Source organism: Chiloscyllium punctatum, chromosome 10, assembly GCF_047496795.1.
Source record: "Chiloscyllium punctatum isolate Juve2018m chromosome 10, sChiPun1.3, whole genome shotgun sequence".
NCBI classification, from domain to species: domain Eukaryota; kingdom Metazoa; phylum Chordata; class Chondrichthyes; order Orectolobiformes; family Hemiscylliidae; genus Chiloscyllium; species Chiloscyllium punctatum.
Window position 1 is genome coordinate 76,316,452 of NC_092748.1, and position 24,355 is coordinate 76,340,806.

At 40.8% G+C, this 24,355-nt stretch overlaps 1 protein-coding gene across 1 annotated transcript in view; it reads right to left on the reverse strand.

Moving 5' to 3' along the window:
• The window catches only part of LOC140482316 (protein mono-ADP-ribosyltransferase PARP14-like), a 64,220-nt gene that overhangs the window by 24,581 nt on the left and 15,284 nt on the right, over positions 1 to 24,355 (reverse strand). Inside the window, exons 4-9 of the mRNA XM_072579594.1 lie at positions 23,611 to 23,868; positions 19,327 to 19,563; positions 15,782 to 18,036; positions 10,663 to 10,899; positions 10,345 to 10,566; positions 5,605 to 5,668 (exon numbers count right to left, since the gene is read on the reverse strand). Of these exons, the coding sequence (XP_072435695.1) occupies positions 5,605 to 5,668; positions 10,345 to 10,566; positions 10,663 to 10,899; positions 15,782 to 18,036; positions 19,327 to 19,563; positions 23,611 to 23,868 (3,273 nt within the window). The remainder of the gene's footprint in view (positions 1 to 5,604; positions 5,669 to 10,344; positions 10,567 to 10,662; positions 10,900 to 15,781; positions 18,037 to 19,326; positions 19,564 to 23,610; positions 23,869 to 24,355) is intronic.

The following is a 24,355-nucleotide window of genomic DNA, read 5'->3' on the forward strand; positions in this document are numbered from 1 at the left end:
GATATACATCCAGGTCTCTCTGCTCTGGCACAACCTTTAGAATAGTACCCTTTGTTTCATATCGTATCTCCAACCTCTTTGCTCCATAGTGTATTAACTCACAACTTTCCACATTGAATTTCCTTTATCACTAACCTGTCAGTTTCTTTCTGAAATGCTACACTCTCCTCCTCACAGTTTACAATTCTGACAAGTTCTGCATCATCTGCAAACTTTGAAACTGTCCCCTTCAAAGCAAAATCAGGAAAAGCTAGGATACCAATACTGACGCCAAGGAAATCCACTAAGAACTTCTTTCAGATCAAAGAATATCCATTAATCAGTGCTCTCTGTTTTCAATCCCTTTGTCAATTTTGTATCCATGTTGCTACTGTCCCTTTTATTCCATAACCTATAAGTTACCTCACAACTCTGTTGTATGGCACTGCACCAAATCCCCTTTGGAAAATCAAACACACACACCAACAGCCTTAGCCTCCTCCAAGAAAAACTTTTTAGAATTTCCAGCAAATCATTTAGATATGCTTTTCATTCTGAACTAATGAATATTAATTCTATCCCTAACAATCGTTTCTAAAGGTTTTTTCCCAATCAAAGTCATTTTCTTAAAACCTGTTTGGTAATTGCTAGACCTATTTTTATAAGCCTTGTTAAACAGTAATGCAATTGTTTGGAAGCGTCAAGTCATAGAAACAGACCCTTTGATACAACTTGTCCACGCCAACCAGATATCCTAAATTAATCTAGTCCCATTTACAGCATATCCCTAAGCTCTTCCTATTCATATACCCATCGAGATGCCTTTTAAATGATGTAATTGTATCTACCTGCACCACTTCCTCTGGCAGTTCATTCCACATACACACTACTCTCTGCATGGAAAAGTTGCCCCTTAGGTCCCTTTTACATCTTTCCTCTCTCACCTTAAACCTGTGCCCTCTAATTCTGTATTCCCCTACCCTGGATCTTTAGCACACCTCCAAATCAAGGAAAGATGGCAAAATTATTGCCAGCATCTATACAGCTCCATTGTCACTTCCTTCAACATCGTAAATATTCAATATTAATGTCCCTGGATGCATCTCATCTAGTCCCAGTGTCCCTTCAACTTTAAATACTGACAGCTTAATCAATGGTTCCTCACCATCAATCTTAATCTCTTCTACTGAGTTATCTCCCTTATCACAATTGACTGGACAGCATCTGCCTCGAAGATAAAGACAGGTTCAAAGTATTACATGACAACCCCGGCCATGCCCACTGCCTCCATGTAGGTTCTGATTTTACTACTGACGTGCTTATAGAAGACTTTGGGATTTCCCTTTGTGTTTGCTTCAAGTCTTTTCTTAATACTTCTTCATTTCTCTTATTTGCTTTATCACTTCCTTTCTGAGCTTTCTGTATTCAGCTTACCTCCTAAATGTTTTAATACCTGACACCTGTCACAAGTACATTCTTTTCTTCTTTAACTTAATTTTGATCCCTTTCATCATCCAGGGAGATTTGATTTGTTTATCTTACCAATCACTTTTGAAGTAATATACCTTGACTGTGCTCAAACCATCTCTTCTTCAGATAGCCTATTATTCAGCTATTCTCAGTTTATCCAGCCCAGCTTCATTCTTGTTCCATTGAAGTCAGCTGTCCACCAGTTTTTATTTTTTGACTCTGCACTGCCCACGATCATGCTAAACATTATAATACACTGACCCCATCTCCTAAAGGTCCTTTCACTTGATCTACTTTGCCCACCTCATTACCAAGAATCAGGTCTAGCAGTCCATTATTATTTGTGTTGGATTGGACACATATTACCATCAGAAATTCTCCTGAATAAAGGCTAGGAAAGCCTGCCCCTCACAACTTTTATGCCATCAATATCTTAGCTGATATACAGATTATTCAAGTCCTCCATTACAACTACACTATGATGTTTACACCTCTTCATAATTCCTTAGCAGATTTGTTCCTCCACATGCTTCTCACCAGTTGATGGTCTATAGATTTCACCAATCAACTTAATAACACCCTTTCTATTTCTTAGCTTAAGCCAAATTGGTTTTATCCTCGAATCCTCTGAAACATCCTAGTTCCCCAGTACTACTCCCTTTAACCAAAAGTAACACCATTGCTTCTTTTATCTGGAGTTAGTTTAAATCCTCCCCAGTAGCACTAGGAAAACATCCTGCAAGGAAGTCAGTTCTAGCCTTATTTAAATGCAGCTTACCTAGTTTGTATAGGTGCTATTTCCCCGTAGTGACCTAGGAAACTAAAACTCTCCCTCCTGCACCATTTTTCAAGCCATCTAGAAAATTCATCTGGTTTATCTTCATTTTTCTATGTACACTTGCACGTGGAACTGGGTGTAATCCAGAAATTACTACTTTAGATATCCTGCTTGCCAATTTTCTACTTAGCCCTCTAAAGTCCAATTGCATTCTCCTCCTACCTTCTTTCTGGAACTAATGTAGTCTATGAATCTTTGGTTGTTCACCTCCCCAAGAGGAATATCCTGCAGCTGCTTTATGATATCCTTGACTCTAGCACCAATGAAGTAGCATACCATCCTGAAGTCACATTGTTGGCCACAGAAACTCCAATCTGTTCGCCTGAATAAATGACTCTCTATTCATACTGCTTTCCCATTCTTTTTCCTCCACTCCTGTACAGCTGGGTGAACTGTGCTGCCAGAAGCTTAGTACTCCTTAAAGGATACATCATCCTCACCATTCTCCAGACAGAAAATCTAGCTCGTGTGTCTGCAGACTCCTGCACTGTCTGCCTGTCTTCTCTTGGACACCTGGCAAGCACCCATTTTCTACTTGCCTGCTTGCTTTTGACTTGAGGTATGACCACCGTTTTGAACATGCTATTAACATATTTTTCCACCTTGTGGATGCACTTCAGTGAGTTTAGCTGCTACTCAAGGTATGAAACCTAGAGCTCACTTTTGTGCAATCGGTGACTGTTCAGATCACGAGAAGTGTCCACTACTCCCCATAAGCCACTGGAGAGGCATACTATATATCTGAACTGCTCTGTCTTGCCTTCACCTCATACTTGCAAATTATTTTACCTACTTTAAATTTAGGTACTTCAACTTCGTTTAATGCACTTTAATGTTACTCAAGCAAACTATAGAGGAGTACAATGTAGGACCTCTTTGATCTTACAAGTCAGGTTTCTCTCTTTCTCTCTCAAGCCTCTAAATTTATACTTTCCCCACGTAAGTTAAAAAATTTAGCTTCCAAAATTACTGCAGCTAAAATACAGCCCCCAGCAGCAGCTGCTTGAAAATCAATCGATTCTCAAATTTCCTATGATGTCACTCTTAGAATATTCACTCTCCCTCCTCATGTTGTTTTATCTAGTTCACCATCTCTCCTTGTTCAGTTTTTCCTAGTCCCCACTCCTTCTCCTCATGGTGGTTTGTAAAGTCTGCTTTCATTTTGCTCATTTCAAAGTGACAACATTGAATTAAATGAATGAAGTAATATGATTTCCCCTTTTGATAATTATGCGAAAAACATATCATAAAATCCCCACAATGTGAAAACAGGCCATTCGGCCCAACAAACGCATGCTGACCCTCCACAGAGTAATCAACCCAGACCCATTCCCCTACATTTTCCCTGACTAATACACCTAACCTATACATCCTTGAACACTATGGACAACTTAGATTCAATTAGATCCCCTACAGATCCCCAACAAGTCCACACCGGCCCTGCGAAGACTAACCCACCCAGACCCATTCCCCTACCCTGCTTTTACCCCTGACTAATGCACCCAACACGATGGGTAATTTAGTATGACCAATTCACCTAATGGCACATCTTTGGACTGTGGGAGGAAACTGGAGCACCTGGAGGAAATCCACACAGAGACATGGGAAGAACGTGCAAACTCCACACAGTCAGCCAGCCGAGGTTAGAATCTAATCTGAGTTCCTGTCAGTGTGAGGCAGCAATGCTAACCACTGAGCCACTGTATCTGACACATAAATCACTTTGTAACTTTCCAGTTCTTGAAGAGATCCAACGATATCATTATAATATAAATTGGACACACTGACTTAAGGGAATTTTCGACCAATTGTGTAAGCCTCAGCTGTGAGAAATGGGCTGGGCTGTGAGATATTTGGGATGCAATTTCTAAATTAGACATATTCAAGTCCTGGAAAGGTTTGTCAGACTTTACTTTTCATACTGAAAGTTAAAACCTAATGAGATGATTGGGTAAATATGTAAATAAGGTAAAGATGTTTTCTGAAATTTGTGTGTCCTTCATTGAATTGTTAAGTAAGATTACAGTACAGTATTGAGATTATGTGAGGGTGTGCACACCCTGCAGTATTCTTTGTTGGTGAATTGCAACTCTGTAAACATTTCTGGTGAAAAATGCTTAAGAAAATCTATGAAAAAGTTTGAAGTGGATATAATGTTTTGCGTGATATTATTAGTAAATAGAAATTGTTGAAAATAATCAAATTGAGAAGTGACATGACAGACTCCCAAGCACTTGCCAAATTGTAAACAAAACAAATCAGAAGCAGTTTTTTTTATTTCACTTATTTTACTCATCAACCCATTCAGAGATGTTATTCCACAGCTTTAGAGCAGATGGGTCTTGAACCTGGGTCTCAGGCGTAGGGATACTACCACTGCACCACAGGAGAATCCAAATCACTAAATTTTTAAAAATTTAACTCATTTTTCTAATCAACCTGTTCAGAGATGCTATTACACACTTCTTGAGCAGGTGGGACTTGAACTCAGGCCTCTTGGTTCGGGATAGCGACACTACCATTGCACCTCAAGAATCCTAATCAGTAAGAGCTTAACCTAAATGACAAATTCAGTGCACTTGATGAAACACAAATCTTAAGGTTTTGCAGATAAACTGCGAAAACCTTGACTATAGCAAACTACTTAAAAAAGCATTTTGTATGTGTTTGGCACATCATTTGCCAAAATTGCAGTCAAATGCCCATAGATGTCCAGGGCTCACAGACATTCCTATAAAAATATAACTTAATCCTTTTGATGGTTGAATATAAATTGGGGGTTATAATATAAGTATTCAACTTTAGAAATCGTGAAATTGGAATGTGGAGATGAGTACTCGACTGGGGAAAAGGAGAACAATATACATAAAAACAAATATAAGAAAACACTACATGTGCTGAAAATCTGTAAATTTACAGTCAGCTTTCATTCAATATTTCATTATATATTATACAATTTCCAGGACCTAAGTAGTTACTTGACATTAACTTATTTAATTACAGTTTAAAAAAAAATCAGTAAAAATGAAATGTGTTTGACAGTGCAACTACATAAAAGGAAGCACAAAAATATTCTGCTGAATCTTGTATTTTTTTTTTAAAAGGCGAAATATTTATTTAATCCATCTTTGGAAACCATAAGAAGGAAAATGCAATATACAGTATACTCTTTTTTTAATTATTAAACTGTACCTGGATCTAACAATTGCTGAATGATAAGAAGGGAATTAATTGTGGTAAGAAATGTTTCTTTCAAACTTAGTGTGCTTGCTAGAATAAATCAATTCAATTAGAATGTGACTTGAATAATCACCAACCTGAGGGTTTCTGCGTCATTTTCTGCTGGGGGTTAAAAGTTCTTTTGAATTCGTGGGACATTGCCTAAGTTTAAAAATATTGTTAATATTGCAAACAATAAAGATACCTTTCACAACAAGTACTAAGAAAATGAACTGCTTTGCATTTGCAGCATGATTTTTACATGAACAAAATCAAAAATGTTGAATAAAATGAAAGCTAATAATGAGTAATGAAACAAACATTTTCAAAGAAAAAGTTGAATTACAACATAAAAGTAATCACCAACCAAAGTAAAATATTGTGGGTGCTGAAAATAAGAAACAAAAAAATGGAAACCCACCCAATTCATTCAGGAGAAATTACAAAAAGGAAATCAAAAGTTCATTGGGGATGGGTGCAGGGAGATATGTGGTGTAGATCCACTGCTTTCTTGTCTTCTGATTTAGTCCAGGATTGGAATGCTCAACAATTGCTTTCTCACCTGGAGATAATTTTATTTGGTCTTTGTTAACAGGCTTGAAATTCTTCACTCTTCCCTGTAGCCTCTTTCTCTCTTATCCTCTTTTGTAGCCTAGCTGTTATCTGCTCTGAAGCCTTCTCTCTCCAAATCCCCTTGAAATCTCCTTCTCTTCCATTATTCCTCTTTGTGGTCCTCACAAAGCTTCCTCACACCCTCTCAGTCCCCTACTGTCTCCTTATATATCCCACCAGATTCCTTGTAGTCTCCCTGTCTCTCACCAATCCCTTTTGATGATTCACTATCTCTCACAATCCTAGTGCAGTCTTGTTGTTCCTCCTAGTCCCTGTGGACTCTGTCTCCCCCAAGCCCATTCTCATTTTCTCCAAGCCTCCGTGCATTCTTTGCTACAGTACTCTTGCAGCCTCATTCATCTCCGCAAATCTCAGACCTCAAAAAGGCTGGTCCCAGCTGTGGCTACTCCTCCCAGCCACAGCAAAGTGGAGGTGGGCTTATGGACAGATCTAACCTTTGGCCTCTTGGACTTCCCCACAAACCTCTCACTGCTCATAACCTTCCAGATCCTGGACCTAAGTCATCAGACTCCTGCCAGTGTCATCACGGAGTTGAGGAGAAATTACTTCTCCCAAGGGTTGTGAATCTGTGGAATTCGCTATCCCAAAGTGCAGTGGATGCTGGGACAGTGAGTAAATTTGAGGAGGAATTAGACAGATTTTTAAACTGTTAATGGGTTGAAGGGATATGGAGAGAAGCCAGGAAAATAGAGATGAGGAGCATATGAGCCATGATATGCTCAGGCTCCTTGGGGCAACTAGCCTAATTCTGCTCCTATCTTTTGAACTTATCTCCTCTCCATTCTCTCTGAAACTCCTCAACAGCACTGCTTACTTACTCACTTCAAAACAGTATAGCACAGCAACAGGTCCATCAAGCCATTAAAACTAGACCAACACATGATGCCTTTCTAAACTAAAAACCTTTTGCCTCTACATCGTCAGTACTCCTCTATTCCCTGTCTAATCATACATCTGTCAAGATACATATTAAATATTGCTATTGTTTAGTTTCCAAAGAGTGTCCAAACCTCTGCTCAAAACTCAGATGCTCCAAACCAGGCAACGTCCTGGTAAACCATTTCTGTACCCTCTCCACATCCTTCTGGTAATGTGGCAACCAGGACTATACACAATATTCTAAATATGGCTTAAGTAAAGTTCTATACAGCTGCAATACAACTTGATCATTTTTATGCTCTATGCCCAGAATTATTAAGGCAAGCATGTTAGATGCATTCTTGACCACCTTATCCATTCGTGTTGCCACTTTTAGGGATCTGTACACCTAGATCACTTTGTATGTTGATGCTACTAATGGTTCTGCCATTTACTGTATACTTCCCTCCTGCATTTGATCTCCCAAAACACATCGCCTCACATCTGCCCAGTTCAATTCCATCTGCCATTTCTCTGTCCAACTCTCTCGCCTATTTATTTTTAATTATTTCCTGGGATGTGGACAGTGTTTATTTGCTGGGCAGTGTTTATTGCCTGTCCCTATTTGCCCTTGAGAAGTTGGTGTGAGCTGCCTTCTTGAACCGCTGCTGTCCACCTGCTCTGGGTTGACCCACATTAGGGAGGGAATTCTAGGATTTTTATCTTGCAACAGTGAAGGAACAGCAGTATATTTCCAAGTCAGGATGGCGAATGGCTTATAGGTGAAATTGAAGGTGGTGGTGTTCCCATATATCTGCTGTCCTTGTCCTTTTAGATGGAAGCAGTTATGGGTTTGGAAGATGCTGTCTGAAGAATTTCTGCAATGCATCTTATAAACAGTACACACTGCTGTTACTGAGTGTCGATGGTGGAGGGAGTGGATGCTTGTGGATATAATGCCAATCAAGCAGGCTGCTTTACCTTGGATGATGTCAAGCTTGAGTGTTGGGATTGCACTCATTCAGGCAAGTGTGGAGTATTCCATCACACTCTTGACTTGTGCCTTGTAGATGGTGGACATGCTTTGAGAAATCAGGATGTGAGTTAATTGCCACAGTATTCCTGGCCTCCGATCTGCTCTTGTAGCCACTGCGTTTATGTGGCAAGACCAGTTGAGTTTCTGATCAATGGTAATCCCCAGGATGTTGATAGTAGGGGATTCAGTGATGATAACACCTTAAATGTCAAGGGGCAGTGGTTAGACTGCCTCTTATTGGTGATGTCTGGCATTTGCGTGGAGCGAATATCAGTTGCCAGTTGTCAGCCCAAGCCTGGATATTGTCCAGATCTTGTTGCATTTGGACACAGACCGCTTCAGAGCCTGAGTCGTCGTGAATGGTGCTGAACATTGTGCAAACATTGGTGATCATCCTGACTTCTGACCTTTATGATAGAGGGAAGGTCACTGATGAAGAAGCTGAAGATGGTTGGGCCTGGGGCACTACCCAGAGGAATTCCTGCAGAGATGTCCTGGAGATGAAATGACTGACCTCCAACAATCAAGACCATTTTCCTATGTGTCAGCTATCACTAACTGCTGAAGAGTTTGCCCCATTGATTCTCATTTTGCTAAGGCTCTTTAATGCCACATTTGGTCTAAAGCAGTCTTAATGTCAAGGACTATCATGCTCACCTCATGTCTGGAATTCAGCTCTTTTGGCAATGTTTGAACAAAGGTTGTAATGAGGTCAGGAACTAAGTGGCCCTGGCAGAACCCAAACTGGGTATCACTGATCAGGTTATTGCTCAGCAGGTGTTGCTTTATAGCACTGTTGATGACACCTTCCATCACTTTACTGATGATTGACAGTAAACTGATGGGACGGTAATTAGCCAGGTTGGATTTGTCCTGCTTTTTATGTACAGGACATACTGGGGCAATTTTCCACACTATCGTGTAGTGTTAGTGTTGTAACTGCATTGGAACAGGTTGGCTAGGGAAACAGGAAGTTCTGGGGCACAAATCTTCAGTAATATTGCCTGAATATTGTCAGGGCCTGTAGCCTTTGCAGTATCCAGTGCCTTCAAACATTTCTTGATATCACGTGGATCTGTATCCTCGCAATCCTATTGGCAGCAACCATGGAAGACAACCGACCTATGATCGGAGAACCAATTCTTCACTATTTCCTTCCACTGAACTTATGGAAGCAATATTTCTTCAGTTGGTTAGCCCTGAGAGTCAAATTTTCCAGGGAAATTTGAGAATTTTTGCAGGATTCACCAGTTGCTCCCATGTAACTTGAGTTGAAAAGTGTGGTGCTGGAAAAGCACAGCAGGTCAGACAGCATCGGAGGAGCAGGACAGTCAATGTTTTGAGCATTAGCCCTTTATCAGGAATTGGTCATAGTTGTTGGAGGTCAGTCATCTCAGCTCCAGGACATCTCTGATGAAGGGCTTATGCTTGAAATGTTGATTCTCCTGCTCCTCAGATAGTGCCTGATCTTCTGTGTTTTTCCATCACCACACTTTTCAACTCTGATCTCCAGCATCTGCAGTTCTCACTTTCTCCCTTGTATTTTAAACACAGTTTCTGCCCTTCTGTGGTTAGAGAAGCTGTGATGAGATGATATGCAGAAATTAGCAAAGTGCTTTGGATAGGAAATGCTCAGCAGGATAGTGAGACAGTCAAAGGTTCAGGAGCGTTGGTCAGTAGGAAGACCTTGGGGCTTCTGGTGAGTTGGCAAGCAGGAAGCACAGGGTCAGGAGAAGCTGTGAGTGGCAGTGAAAGAGACGGTTGGAAGAACAGGCAAGCAGAGGGGAGCAAGGTGTAAGGGAGAGGCAGCTAATGGAAGTGAGTAAGAGATGCTGGAAGACTCAGGGAGAAAAAGTAATGTGGGGATTAGCAGAGGCAGCAAGTGGGAGAGAGAGGGAGGTTTGGGGACAGCCAGTGAGTGAAAAGATTCAGTGAGATGACAAGTGGTCTGGAATGTGAAGATTGGGAGAGGCTGTGATTGAGAGGGAATGAGAGGATTGAGAGACCCATTGAGCAAAACAGAATGTATTCAAGAACAGATTCAGCAACCCCACTTACAACAATGCTGTTAGCACATGTACAGTAACTGCACTAAAACAGAAATATAAGCACAGCTATTCAACTATCTAATCAAACTGGTTAAGCTAAAATGTTTCAGTAAAAGGTACAAGATTATTTCTTCATATTTCATTTCAATATATTTTGTTATCCGAATCAACGTATAAACCAGTCACCCATTTTTACAAAATTTAGCTTCACTAGATTTGAAACAAGAGATTTGAAAATGAAGTTCATTATAATAAATCCATACCTGTAAAGTAGAATCATCATCAGGATGTATCACAAAATAAACGTTCTGAAGATGTTTTATATTTCCCTTACTACTGAACTTGACAACAATTTCAATCATCAAGCTTGCAACAAGGTCCTTTGGAAAACACAATTTTCCTGTTCCAATTGCTGGGAATGCGATGGAAGACAGCTGTAATGCTTCTATATTCTTCAGACAGTCTTTGATTATATTTTTTAACAACTGCAAAGTAATTTCACATGAAGTGTTTTATTCAGTAGTGTAATACTTCATAAACATGTGTTATTGTATTGAAACTGTCATTAAAATATATATTACCTTGTATGCATCTCCCTTCCCTTGATCCCAAAGAGGAGCAACAACATGAAAGACTTCAGTACAGTTAAGATTACATCCTTTTGTTTCGATAATTTTTCCTACAGCATGCTTTTTACTCATCTTTTCATGTAACAGTAACTTTTGGAGGTTCGGACCAGCTTTCTTTAACAGTGCTTGGGAAACTGCACCACTGTTAAGATCAAAATCCATTCCAATGACATTTACAATGACATCAGTCTGGAAATAGAAAGCAAATGGTTAGAATAATGGTAAAAGATGATATTTGGAATGAGCATAACAGATAAAGCAAATGAGCTTAGAACCTGAACTTGTACATAGGATTATAATGATATATCTGTGACAGAAACTTGGTTGAGAGATGGCCAAGGTTGGCAACTCAATGTTCCAGGGTTTAAATGTTCCAGAAATGATACAGAGGAATGTAAGAGGGATGTGCGGATTGCATGACTGATTAAGGAAAATGTCACAGCTGCATTAAGAGATTTAGGAAATAACAATGGTGCAATCTTCACGATGGGACTATACCACAGACCTTCCAAGTGTTAGTTGGAATTAGCAGAACAGGTATGTAATCAGATGTCTAAACAACAGGTTTGTAATAGTGAGTGATTTTAATTTCCCTAATAGTCACTGGGACTCCCAAGGGCTAAAATGGGGCATAATTGGTTAGTTGTATCTAGGATTCTTAAACCAATATGTAGGTAGCCCAACAAGGGCCATATTTGACCTCGGTTAGGAGAATAAGCCTGGCCAGGTAATCACAGTTTCAGTGGGGGAGCATATTTGGAATAGAGTTCATGATGCCATAGGTTTTAAGGTCGTTATGTAAAAGGATAAGACTGGTCCTCAGCTGAAAGCTCTAAATTGGAGGAAGGCTGATTACATCAGTATTAGGCAGGAACTGAAAATATTGGAATGATGCAGCTGTTTGAAGATAAGTCCATGACATGTGGGAATCTTTTCAAAGCCAGTCGACCAGAGTTGAGGACAAACATGTTCATGTAAGGACGTAAGATAAGGATGGCAAGCGTCGGAAGCCTCGTATGATGAGAAAAGTTGTAAGTTTAGTTAATAAGAAAACGGAAGTGTAAGTAAGGTTTTGGAAACAAGACATAGAACATAGAACAATACAGCACAGAACAGGCCCTTCGGCCCACGATGTTGTACCGAACTTCTAACCTAGATTAAGCACCCATCCATGTACCTATCCAAATGCCGCTTAAAGGTCGCCAATGATTCTGACTCTACCACTCCCACGGGCAGCGCATTCCATGCCCCCACCACTCTCTGGGTAAAGAACCCACTCCTGACATCTCCCCTAGACCTTTCACCCTTCACCTTAAATTTATGTCCCCTTGTAACACTCTGTTGTACCCGGGAAAAAAGTTTCTGACTGTCTACTCTATCTATTCCTCTGATCATCTTATAAACCTCTATCAAGTCACCCCTCATCCTTCGCCGTTCCAACGAGAAAAGGCCGAGAACTCTCAACCTATCCTCGTACGACCTACTCTCCATTCCAGGCAACATCCTGGTAAATCTTCTCTGCACCCTCTCCAAAGCTTCCACATCTTTCCTAAAGTGAGGCGACCAGAACTGCACACAGTACTCCAACTGTGGCCTAACCAAAGTCCTGTACAGCTGCAACATCACTTCACGACTCTTGAATTCAATCCCTCTGCTAATGAACGATAATACTCCATAGGCCTTCTTACAAACTCTATCCACCTGAGTGGCAACCTTCAAAGATCTATGTACATAGACCCCAAGATCCCTCTGTTCCTCCACCTGACTAAGAACCCTACCATTAACCCTGTATTCCGCATTCTTATTTGTTCTTCCAAAATGGACAACCTCACACTTGGCAGGGTTGAACTCCATCTGCCACTCCTCAGCCCAGCTCTGCATCATATCTAAGTCCCTTTGCAAACGACAAATGCCCTCCTCACTGTCCACAACTCCACCTATCTTCATATCATCTGCAAATTTACTGACCTACCCTTCGACTCCCTCATCTAAGTCATTAATAAAAATTACAAACAGCAGAGGACCCAGAACTGATCCCTGCGGAACTCCACTTGTAACTGGGCTCCAGGCTGAATATTTACCATCTACCACTACTCTCTGCCTTCGACCGGTTAGCCAGTTTTCTATCCAATTGGCCAAATTTCCCTCTATCCCATGCCTCCTGACTTTCCGCATAAGCCTACCATGGGGAACCTTATCAAATGCCTTACTAAAATCCATGTACACTACATCCACTGCTCTACCCTCATCCACATGCTTGGTCACCTCCTCGAAGAATTCAATAAGACTTGTAAGGCAAGACCTACCCTTCACAAATCCGTGCTGGCTGTCCTTAATCAAGCAGTGTCTTTCCAGATACTCGTAAATCCTATCCCTCAGTACCCTTTCTATTACTTTGCCTACCACAGAAGTAAGACTAACTGGCCTGTAATTCCCGGGGTTATCCCTATTCCCTTTTTTGAACAGGGGCACAACATTCGCTACTCTCCAGTCCCCTGGTACCACCCCCATTGCCAGTGAAGACGAGAAGATCATTGCCAACGGTACTGCAATTTCCTCTCTTGCTTCCCACATAATCCTAGGATATATCCCGTCAGGCCCGGGGGACTTGTCTATCCTCAAGTTGTTCAAAATGTCCAACACATCTTCCTTCCTAACAGGTATCTCTTCTAGCTTAACAGTCCGTTTCACACTCTCCTCTTCAATAATACGGTCCCTCTCGTTCGTAAATACTGAAGAGAAGTACTTGTTCAAGACCTCTCCTATCTCTTCCGACTCAATACACAGTCTCCCACTACTGTCCTTGATCGGACCTACCCTGTTCTCGTCATTCTCAGGTTTCTCACATACGCATAAAATGCCTTGGGGTTATCCTTGATCCTATCCGCCAAGGATTTTTCATGCCCTCTCTTAGCTCTCCTAATCCCTTTCTTCAGGTCCCTTCTGGCTATCCTGTATCCCTCCACTGCTCTGTCTGAACCCTGTTTCCTCAACCTTATGTAAGCCTCCTTCTTCCTCTTTACTAGACATTCAACCTCCCTCGTCAACCAAGGCTCCCTCACACGACCATTTCTTTCCTGCCTGATAGGTACATACATATCATGGACACGTCGTATCTGCTCTTTGAAAAAGTTCCACATTTCCACCACATCCTTCCCTGACAGCCTATGCTCCCAACGTATGCTCCTCAAATCCTGTCTTACAGCATCGTAATTTCCCTTCCCCCAATTGTAAAATCTACCTTGTTGAGCGCACCTATCTCTCTCCATAACCAAGGTGAAAGTCACAGAATTGTGGTCACCATCACCAAAATGTTCACCCACTAACAAGCCCACCACTTGTCCTGGTTCATTACCGAGTACCAAATCCAGTATGGCCTCCCCTCTGGTTGGACAATCTACATACTGCGTTAGAAAAGCTTCCTGGACACACTGCACAAACACCGCCCCATCCAATCTACTTGATCTAAAGAGCTTCCAATCAATATTTGGGAAGTTGAAATCACCCATGACTACGACCCTGTGGCTTCTGCACCTTTCCAAAATCTGTTTCCCAATCTGTTTCTCCACATCTCTGCTGCTATTGGGGGGACCTTTGCCAACTTGTCATGAATTCTGTGCAATTTCATCTTCTGAATCAGCCTACCATGCAGAGCCTTGACAAATGCTTTAGTAAATCCACGTAGACAATATTCACTGCGTTACCAGTGTCAAAAAACAGAAAATAATTTACAAAAAGAAATTAGGAGGACAAGCAGGATTAAGCAAAGTCCCAAAGCATTTTATATGTATATTAGGAGCAAGAAGGTAGCTCGGGAAAGGGTAGGTTCACTTAAGAACGAAGGAGTGAAGTTATGTATGAAAACAAAGGAAGTGAGTGAGGTCCTAAATGAGTTCCTCAAATCGGTATTCACTTGAAAGAAAGACACGGATGATGGTAAATTTACAGAGTGATTTGTTGATAATGAAGGCATGTTGATATTAAGGAGGTGGTGGTGTTGGGTGTCTTGAAAAAAATGAAGCTATATAAGACCCCAGTGCCTGATGGGACCATAACGTAATCCAGGCACCCTTTGAAAAACATGCCTTGCATTATTTCTTTGAAGCTTCCCCCTCACACCTTGAACTGGTGTCCCCTAGTAATTGACCTCTCCACCTTGGGGAAAAAAACCTCATACTTGCCACTCTATCCATGACATTCACAATCTTATAAACTTCTATTAGGTCACCCTTCAACCTCCTGCATTCCAGTGTAAACAAACCTAGTTTATCCAAACATGATTCATAGCTAAAATCCCCCAAATCACTCAACATCCTGGTAAACCCTCTCCAAAATATCCACATCCTTCTAGTAGTATGGTGACCAGAACTGTACGCAGGGAAGATCTTGGATGCAAGTCCATAGCTTCCTGAAAGTGGTAACACAAGAGGATAAGGTGGCAAAGGAGACATACTACATGCTTGCCTTCATCAGTCAGGGCACTGAAAATAAAAATTTGCAAGTCATATTGCATCTGTATAAAATTTTACTTCGGCCACATTTGGGGTATTAGTGTGTACTTCTGGTCACCACATAATAGGAATAATATGGAGGTTCTGGGGAGGATGCAGAAGAGATATACAAGGATGCTGCCTGCACTGCAATGTATTAGCTACAAGGTGAGATTGGATAAACTTAAAAAATTTTCGCTAGAGGTTGGAGGCTGAGGAGCAACCTGATAGAATTATCAGAGGTATGGATTGGGTGGATAATCAAATGTAACTGTCAAAATTAGGGGGCAAATGTAGGTGAGGGGGGACAGTTATTAGGAGATGTGGGAGGGAAGTATTTTACACAGAGGTTAGCAGGTGCTTGGAATGTGCTGCTGGGAGAGGTGGTAGAAGCAGATATGATAGGAAGGTTTAAAAGGCATTTAGACAGGCACATGAAAAGCCAGAGAATGGTTGGATATGGACAAGTAGGTAGGATTAGTTTAGAACACCATCATGGTGGTCTGAAGGGCCTCTTTCTGTGCTGTTCTGTTCCATGTTTCATAACAGTCTCAACAAAATGAATTATAATGAAGACTTACAGCGACATCTTGGATTCCACCTTTGAGAATAAAAACATTTAGACCTTCCTTTGTCTGGGCTTCATGCACACAATTCATGCTTCTGCTTCTTATCTTGCTGCCAATGTAAGGCATTTTTGGAGGTGTGGGAGTAGGTCCAATAAGTGCAAATTCACCCAAGATTTTCTTAACTGCAACTGAAACGGCTTGAACTGTTTGTTCATCAAGATTTACTAAATGGATTTCTTTTATTGAACTGCCACCCAGTGAATCAACATAGTGCTCTCTTATTGATCTGACAATGACTTCTGCACATAAATTCAATGGAAATCCAAATATTCCTGAACTAATAGCAGGAATTGCTATCGTCTTCAAATTGTGGCTTTCTGTAAGATGCAGACTTTGAATTATGGCCTTCCTTAAGTGTTTCTTAGCTTTGTCTGCATCAGTTGCCATCCATCTTGGACCAACTGCATGAATTACTCTGGAACATGGTAGTTTACCAGCACCAGTAATAACTGCATCTCCAGGTGCAAGGGATCCTTGACTATGAACAATCCGGTTGGAGTCATTTTGCAATATTGGGCCAGCTGCTTTTAGTAGAGCTGCTGCAAGGCCTCCAATGTGCTGCAGTTCTTCATTTGCTGCATTGACAACCACATCAACTTCACTCTTGCAGAGGTCTCCTTTATAAACAATTACTAAAGGCCCACCAGGTAACTGCACTTTATCATGAGCTTTGCCCAATTTAGCATTGTCTGCAAAGACTCCAGGCTCAACCATCTTTAGAATGCAACCAAATTTAAGCATCACTGTAGAAACATATATATCTTCTTTTTCTTTGAAAATCTTCTTTGTTCCCGGTTTAGTAATTTCAAAGACAGAACTAATTACCTTGGCAGCTTCACTTAAAAGATCATTCTCTACTTCAAGGACATACATTTGGGGACCAGAAAGTAAAACACTTGAACCATTTTTCACAATATTAATTTTAATTTTCAGGTCCTTTGCTGCTGTGTGGAGAAAATCAGGTTTCTTAATATCCATCAAAAACTGCACGATTCCAGCAGATTTCAAGGAAACTTCTTTTTGAATGATTGTGTTTTTCTTGACAAAATCTGAAAGCATTTCAAAAACATCCATGACAGGCCCAGAATGGCCAAAGATAATGACCTGCACATGGTCATCTAGTGGCATCTCCTTGATTTCAACCTGTATCATGGGAGAATTTAGCTTCATGCACAATTTTCTTTTCAGTTGTGCCCACTCATGCATTTTAATGACTCCTGAATCTTCTACCTCAATATATTTGAAATTCAAATGTTTTCTGATCTGTTCCTCTGCTGCACGTATAAAACAATCCTTTCCTATCAGTAGCATGTTGTTATCTTTAATGTCATACACAGCATTGATTCCATTTGATATGAACAAGCAGCAGGACATTTCAGTGGAATCTAACTTTTGTAGAAAATCAATAAGGTGAGGGTTCATATCAACTTGTTTTGTTTTTAGTTGAACACGTTCTTCTAAAATGTCACTTTTGGCAGCATAAACATCTTTAGGCAAACCATATAATGTAATATGACCTGCAGATGCATTCCATTCCATTTTAATGTTTGGGAATGTTGTGGAAATACGCTTTTCAAGACCAGTGCTCAATAATAAATTATATACAGCAGGATCACAGATCACTTTCTCAGTCAAACTCTGTTTCTTTCTTTCCAATTCATCAATGGCTTTACACACAACTGATTGGAATAATTGGTGAAAAGTATCTACACTGTCAGATTCTCCAGCGAGTATTATTTGTCCATTTGAAAGAGCTGGTATTACAACAATATCTTGGTTCAAATACTGGTCAAGATCTCTCTGAATTGTTTCCCAGATATGTCGCCTCACATTATTTTCAACGGCTTTGTATTTTGACAGGATATCAGTTAAATTATCTGAAGCCACTTGATTCCACTTCTTAACAAGTTTCTCGAATGAATTTTCTTGTCCTGAAAACGTTGGAGATATCTTGATAGAATCTGACAAGTCTGTGTCAATGTTACAATGATGCACTGACATTTTGTCTTTGATTTCTGCAATTCGCCTTCTGTCTTTCTGAAGAAACTGTAAAATGTAGGGATTAATCTTGATGGTGAAGGGATCAGGCATTTTCACAACTGGTCTTTTGTTGCCATATAAAGCTGAACCCAAACTCTTGAAGTAGGGATAGACATAGACTGGAGTTTCCTCAATAATGTGTGTTTTAGCCAAGATGGTATCCAGAACTATAAATGAGACAAACAAAGTTATGTTCACAAAACATCTTCTTGGAACAATGAGCAGAATTAAACTCAATAAAGCTTGACAACATCCAGGACAACGCAACCTGCTAGGTGAGCACCACATCCATAAAATTCACACCCTCCCTCATCAACACTCCATAGTAGCAGTAAGATGCAGACTTTCACTAAGGTTCATTAGACAACACTTTCAAGACACATGACCACTTCCATGTAGAAGGACAAGGGCAGCAGGTACATGGAAATACCACAACCTGCAAGATCCCCTCCAAGCCACTCAATTCTGACTTGGAAATATGCTGTCCCTTCAGAGTCACTGGTTGAAATCCTAGAACTTCCTTCACACTGGCATTGTGGGTGTACCTACATCAAATGGACTGTGGCTGTTCAAGGAGACAGCTCACAACCATCTTCACAAAGAAAACTAGAGAGGGCAATGAATGCAGGACCAGACAGCTGCACTCACATTCCATGACTAATGAACGATAATTCATATCCTCTTCTATCACTCGAAAATGGGCGTTTGGAAGGGGGTGTTGTTTCCACTGGTACCACTGGTATAAAAAATGTTGCCAGTCACTGTATCAGTCATCAATTGATAGTAGGACATGTGCACTGGAAGGTCCTGTGGACAGTTTGGGACCCTTATCTAAGGAAACCTACACTGGCTTTGGGGACAGACCAGAGAAGATACACTAGGGTGATCCTGGGTATGGAGAGAATCTTTTATGAGGAGATTGATCATGTACTCAATGAAGTTTACAAGAATGAAAAGCAACCTTATTAAAACATTCAAGATTCATAGAGAACTTTGCAGGGTAGATGCGGAAAGGTTGTTTCCCCATGTGGGAGAGTCTAGAATCAGAGGGTATTATTTAAGAATAAAGGGTCACCCATTTAAAACTGAGATGAGGAGGACCTTAGTCTGTTAGTGGGTAATGAATCTGCAGAATTCTTTACCTCAGAGAGCTGCAGGGGCTGGGTCATTAAGTACATTCAAAGTTAAGAGAGATAACATTTTAATCAGTTAGAGGTTATGGGGAATGGCAGAAAAGTGGGGCTGAGGATTATCAGATCAATGATGATCTTACTGAATGCTAGTGCAGACCTGATGAGCTTAATGGCCAACTGTGAACCACAAACCCTCATGTCAACCAAGGCTTTTGGTTATTCAGGGTGCCTGGAAATGACCAAAGAGGGGTTAACATCAGCTGTGGCCATTAATTCAGCTTCTTTACTTTAAATGGTCTACATTTTCCAATATGCAAATATTACCATTAGAACTTTCAAAAGAAACAATTGCTACATTGTCCTCAGGTGTCATTTCAATGGCAGTCACATCTCCGCTTCCATTTTTCGGATTTTCAAAGTACAGCTTTAAGAATTGGTCACTGACATTGGAAGGTAGATTCTCCACTCTCACGCTTGTTGTTATCTCCAGCTGCTGTGCCATAATCTGTTGGCTGTTACTCAATACTTTTCTGGAGCACTTTTCAATGAAGTCATTTGTGTCTAAAAGTAAATTAAAATGAAAAAAAAGACATGATACATTTTCTGGAAATATATCTGAGGATTCTTAATAAATAGAAGGTACAAATTGAAAGGATAGCTTAATACTCATAACTCCTTTGATTATTAGGAATTGTAATTGTAGCCCAACCCTGCAATATTGACATTGTCACACTGAAGGGGGATTCTCCTGCTCCTTGGATGCTGCCTGACCTGCTGCACTTTTCCAGCAACACATTTTCAGCATTGTCACACTGAATCAAAGACTGAAGATCAAAGAAATATTTGGGAATCTAGCCACTGTCCTAACTCAACTGTCACTGAATTCAAGCCAGATTTTTCTCAACAAATCGCAACATTGTCAAACTACCATATTGTGAGGGTTGCAGAAATTCAAAGTGTATGGGGGTGAGGTGAGAGTCACAATTGAAAGAGATTGTTTGTAGGTGAGTGACAGGATGGATGGTATATTGAGCAGCATGTAAGACTAGTAGTTCCATTCAGAGGATGTGATATTTGAAGCTGTACTACTAATCTTGTGAAGTTACTGAACTTTGTTTAATATTACCTTCAGATCTTTGAGGCAAGGCTGCTAATATTGACCATATATTATTGACCATACATGTTCCCTGGCTCCACTGCCTTCAGAATGATAGTTCTGCCCCCCACTGTGACAGGACATTGCTTTTCATGTCCACTTCCTGCACCAAATCTTTCAGAGGGAAATAAGAGATGTTTGGCACAAGCTGTCTTTGTTCTTTTGTCAGCATGACTTTTCTTACAGCTTGGTCACTCTTCCCCCAGCAACTGGATAGGATAAATGGACAAGGTCTTTTTTCCCTGGGGTGGGGGAAGTCCAGAACTTAGAGGGCATAAGTTTAGAGTGGGTAAAATTTTAAAGGGACCTAAGGGGCAACATTTTCAGAGAGGGTGGTGGGTGCATGGAAAGCGATGCCAGAGAAAATGATGGAGGCTGGTACAATTACAACATTTAAAAGGCATCTGTATGTGTATATGAACAGGAAGGGTTTAGAGGGATATGGGCAAAGTGCTGGCAAATGGGACTAGATGAGGTTAGGATATCTGGTTGGCATGGACAAGTTGGACTGAAGGGTCTTTTGCTATGCTGTACATCTCTACGACTCATTCTCACTAAAACAAACTTCCCCTTTAAGGGATGATTTGTACATTTGCAACATTATTTATATAGTGACTCCACATTTAACTTTGCCCATTTGGCACGGTTTTGCTTTAATGATTTTGCTTTAAGTGATTCAGAGCTGAAATGTTGTTGAACATTAGACTCGTTTTAATGTTGTTTACTTCACCTTCAACAACAAAACCTACAGACAAACCAACAGAACACCAATGGGATCTCCGGCATCAGGGTTCTTAGCAGAGACAGTAATGCAAAGGTTCCAACAAACAGCTCTGCCGACCATCTAACCCAAACTCCGGGTCCACTACGTGAATGGCATATTTGTCAGCACTAAACGAAACAAATTAGAGGAAACCTTCAAGACCAATTATACCCTTACTGGCATAAAATTCACTAAAGGGGGGAACACAACAACAAAATGCCATTCCTAGATGTCACAGTAGAGTGAACAGCCAATGGGGACCTTCAAACAAGAGTCTACAGGAAAATAACACATGCGGACGAAATAATGGATTACAAAAACAATCATCCCAACACCCACAAACGGAGCTGCATTAGAACATTATTTCAACGAGTCACCACACACTGTAGCACACAGGAATTACGAAGAGGAGAGGAAAATCACCTATACAGTGTATTCAAAAAGAATAGTTACCCAATGAACACAATCCGCTGATTTCTCAGCAACAAACCCAAACAAGCAGAAAAATCGCGTCCAGGAACCCTAGCCACTCTCCCCTACATCAAAGGCATCTCCAAAATGCCTGCCAGACTACTCAGACCTCTGGGCATCATGGTGGGTTTGTGGACTACCAACACACTAAAACAGCAGCTAATGAACTTGAAAGACCCTATACAGACAACAAAGAAAACTAATGTCATTACAAAATACCTTGCAAGGACTATAGCAAACACGATATTGAACAAACAGGCAGAAAACTAGCCACCAAGATACATGAACATCAGCTAGCCTCAAAAAGGCATGACCCACTCTCACTAGTATCTTTACATACAGGTGAGGAAGGACACTACTTTAACTGGGACAACACATCCATCCTAGGACAAGCCAAATAGAGACACGCACAAGAATTCCTAGAAGCATAGCATTCCAGCCAGAACTCTATCAACAAAGCATTGGATCCCATTTACCACCCCCTGAGAAAAAGAACAGGAAATGATATCACCAACCCAAGGAAACCAAAACACACAAATAAAAAGCGGACCATGATCACACAGCACTGCCCTTTGATGTGAAGGGCAGTGCTTGTCACTGGCCACTCAGGTGTTTTCCTATCTTCCTGGTGGAGGAAATTGAATAAAGATTCGTGCACTTTGTGTCTTTCACTGTGTCTCACACCTGCACACACACACCATGGGTGCTGGGGAAAAAATAAGCACTACCGCAGTTAGGCGGTAGTGTGGGGGTAAAAAAGAAACAAAAAAAAAGCGGACCATACCACCAGTGCTTCACTGGAGGCTCACTGATGATGTTACCTAGTATGGTGACAAAGCATCTGAAAACTAACCTTCCAGCTCAGCGGGCAAACTTACATCCAGAACCTCAACCTGAGCTACAATTCTTCTCAAAACTTGTTGTTTACTGTAGTACTTTACCCGATTTGTGCTATTTTTGCATGATCTCTCCCACTTTAGTGCTTGAGACTGTTGCCTGTGTCCAATATTTGATTTGCAGACTCTTCCTTTGCTGCACTATCACCTGACAGCACCCCCAACCCAGAGATCAGCTCAGACACAGCAGATCCTCCCTGGCAATGTGCTGTCCACTCCCACCCTTGGCCAGAACTGGACTCACCAGCTCCACTTCACAGGCAGAAGCCAGAACCATAGCACTCCTGCAGCAGACTGTAACTCACTGAATTGTGAAATAATGCAGGGGATCCAGCAAACTCCATCTGGATCCCCCATCTGGCCCCACCAGCCATGAACTGTTATAGGAACACCGCAGCCCAGATGGAGACAGGGGAATAAAATCTGTTCAGCCCAACCACAGCCAAACCCTATCAGTCAGCCAGGACGAGGAAGGCCAATGCTCTGTCGCCAGCCAGGAACAACAGCCTCACTAAGCACTGATGCAAAGGGATCAGTGAAGCAGCAGCAGCCAGCAAAAAAAGGGATCCCGTGTTCCCTCAAAAATTCAAGCAGGTCTTGCAATAGCCCCAACACGTAGCTTGGAGCCAGATGAGCAAAGGTCCTTTAGCACTGACTCTAGGCAGCCATGCCCAGGTTCCAAAGGGTCCACAGAGGTTCCAAAAGTACAGTGGAATGTTACAGTTTATCTTTCATATTTTTAAATTTGTTGTATCTTAACAGTTATTTAATTACCAACGTAGAATTTTAGACAAATAATGTTCTGTTTTGCAACTTACCAGTAACAATGCATTTTTCTTTTCTCTGCTGTGGAAGTCTATATGGAACCTAGTTCCAATTTTAACATGACCAACATGAGACATTGCTAGAAAAGCTCAGCAAGTCTGGCAGCAACTGAGGAGAGAAAGCAGAGTTAATGTTTTGGGTCCAGTGACACTTCTTCAGTACACCTTCTTCACTGGATCAGAAACTTTAACTCTGCTTTCTCTCCACAGATGCTCCCAGACCTGCTGAGCTTTTCTAGCAATTTCTGATTTTATTTCTGATTTCCAGCATATACAATTCTTTGGTTTTCAGTTTTAACATTGATTCCTTGAAGTTGCTTCATTTCAAGTTGTAATGATCAGGCATGCAAACATGACTCTAAGTGAGTATTTCTGATCATGTTGTATTGCTAACTCCTCAAATCAAAATTTGTCTATTTTAGTTTTGTTGATCTTGGATCCTCTAACTCTCAAACACATCATCTTGAACAAAAAAAAATGCTGAATATTAATTCTTACCAATGTTAGTTTTGAATGTCACAACTGCCACATTCATTTCATTCAATATTTCCACGCTGAAACAATCAGCTTCTTGAGTTAATCCAGTAAAATTTTCAATCAGTAGATTTAGCATTTCGCATGTGGTACTTTTAGGAAGATTTCGTAGCACTACAGCTGATGATTGTACAGGATCTTCATTCTTATCTTCATGAAGTCTCCTCATTAATTGGTCATTCTCCACTGAATGAGCTTCTTGGTTCAACATTGCCTGAGCACCTTAACAAGACAAATTACAACATGAAAGCACAACAATTATGAGCAATATTAAGTCTTTTACTGATTTACCCTCAGTTGACTATCATTTTGCTAATTTCTTGTCAATTCAAAAGGTGCAAATAGCCAACAAGTGCCAAAAATAAATGTACCCACAGTGATATGAGTAAGTTAGTTCCAGGATTTTCACACCGTGACAGTGTTTGAACGGTCATATATTTTCAAGTTAGGCTTGGATCAAAAATCAAAGGTGCTAGTTTTCACTCTACTGGTTGCCTCTGTATTCCTAAGTGGAAGATGTTGTGGAATTAGAAAATGTGGCCAGAGGAAGACTTCTTGATCTGAATGCTGCTAAGTGCCTTGAGTGTTGCTAGGGCTGCCAGACAAGTGGAGAGCATTGTATCATGCCCTGGACTTTCCAGGTAAATTGTGGACAACCTTTGGGTAGTCAGAAAGTGGTTACATGCTTCAGAATTCTTAGTTTCTGACC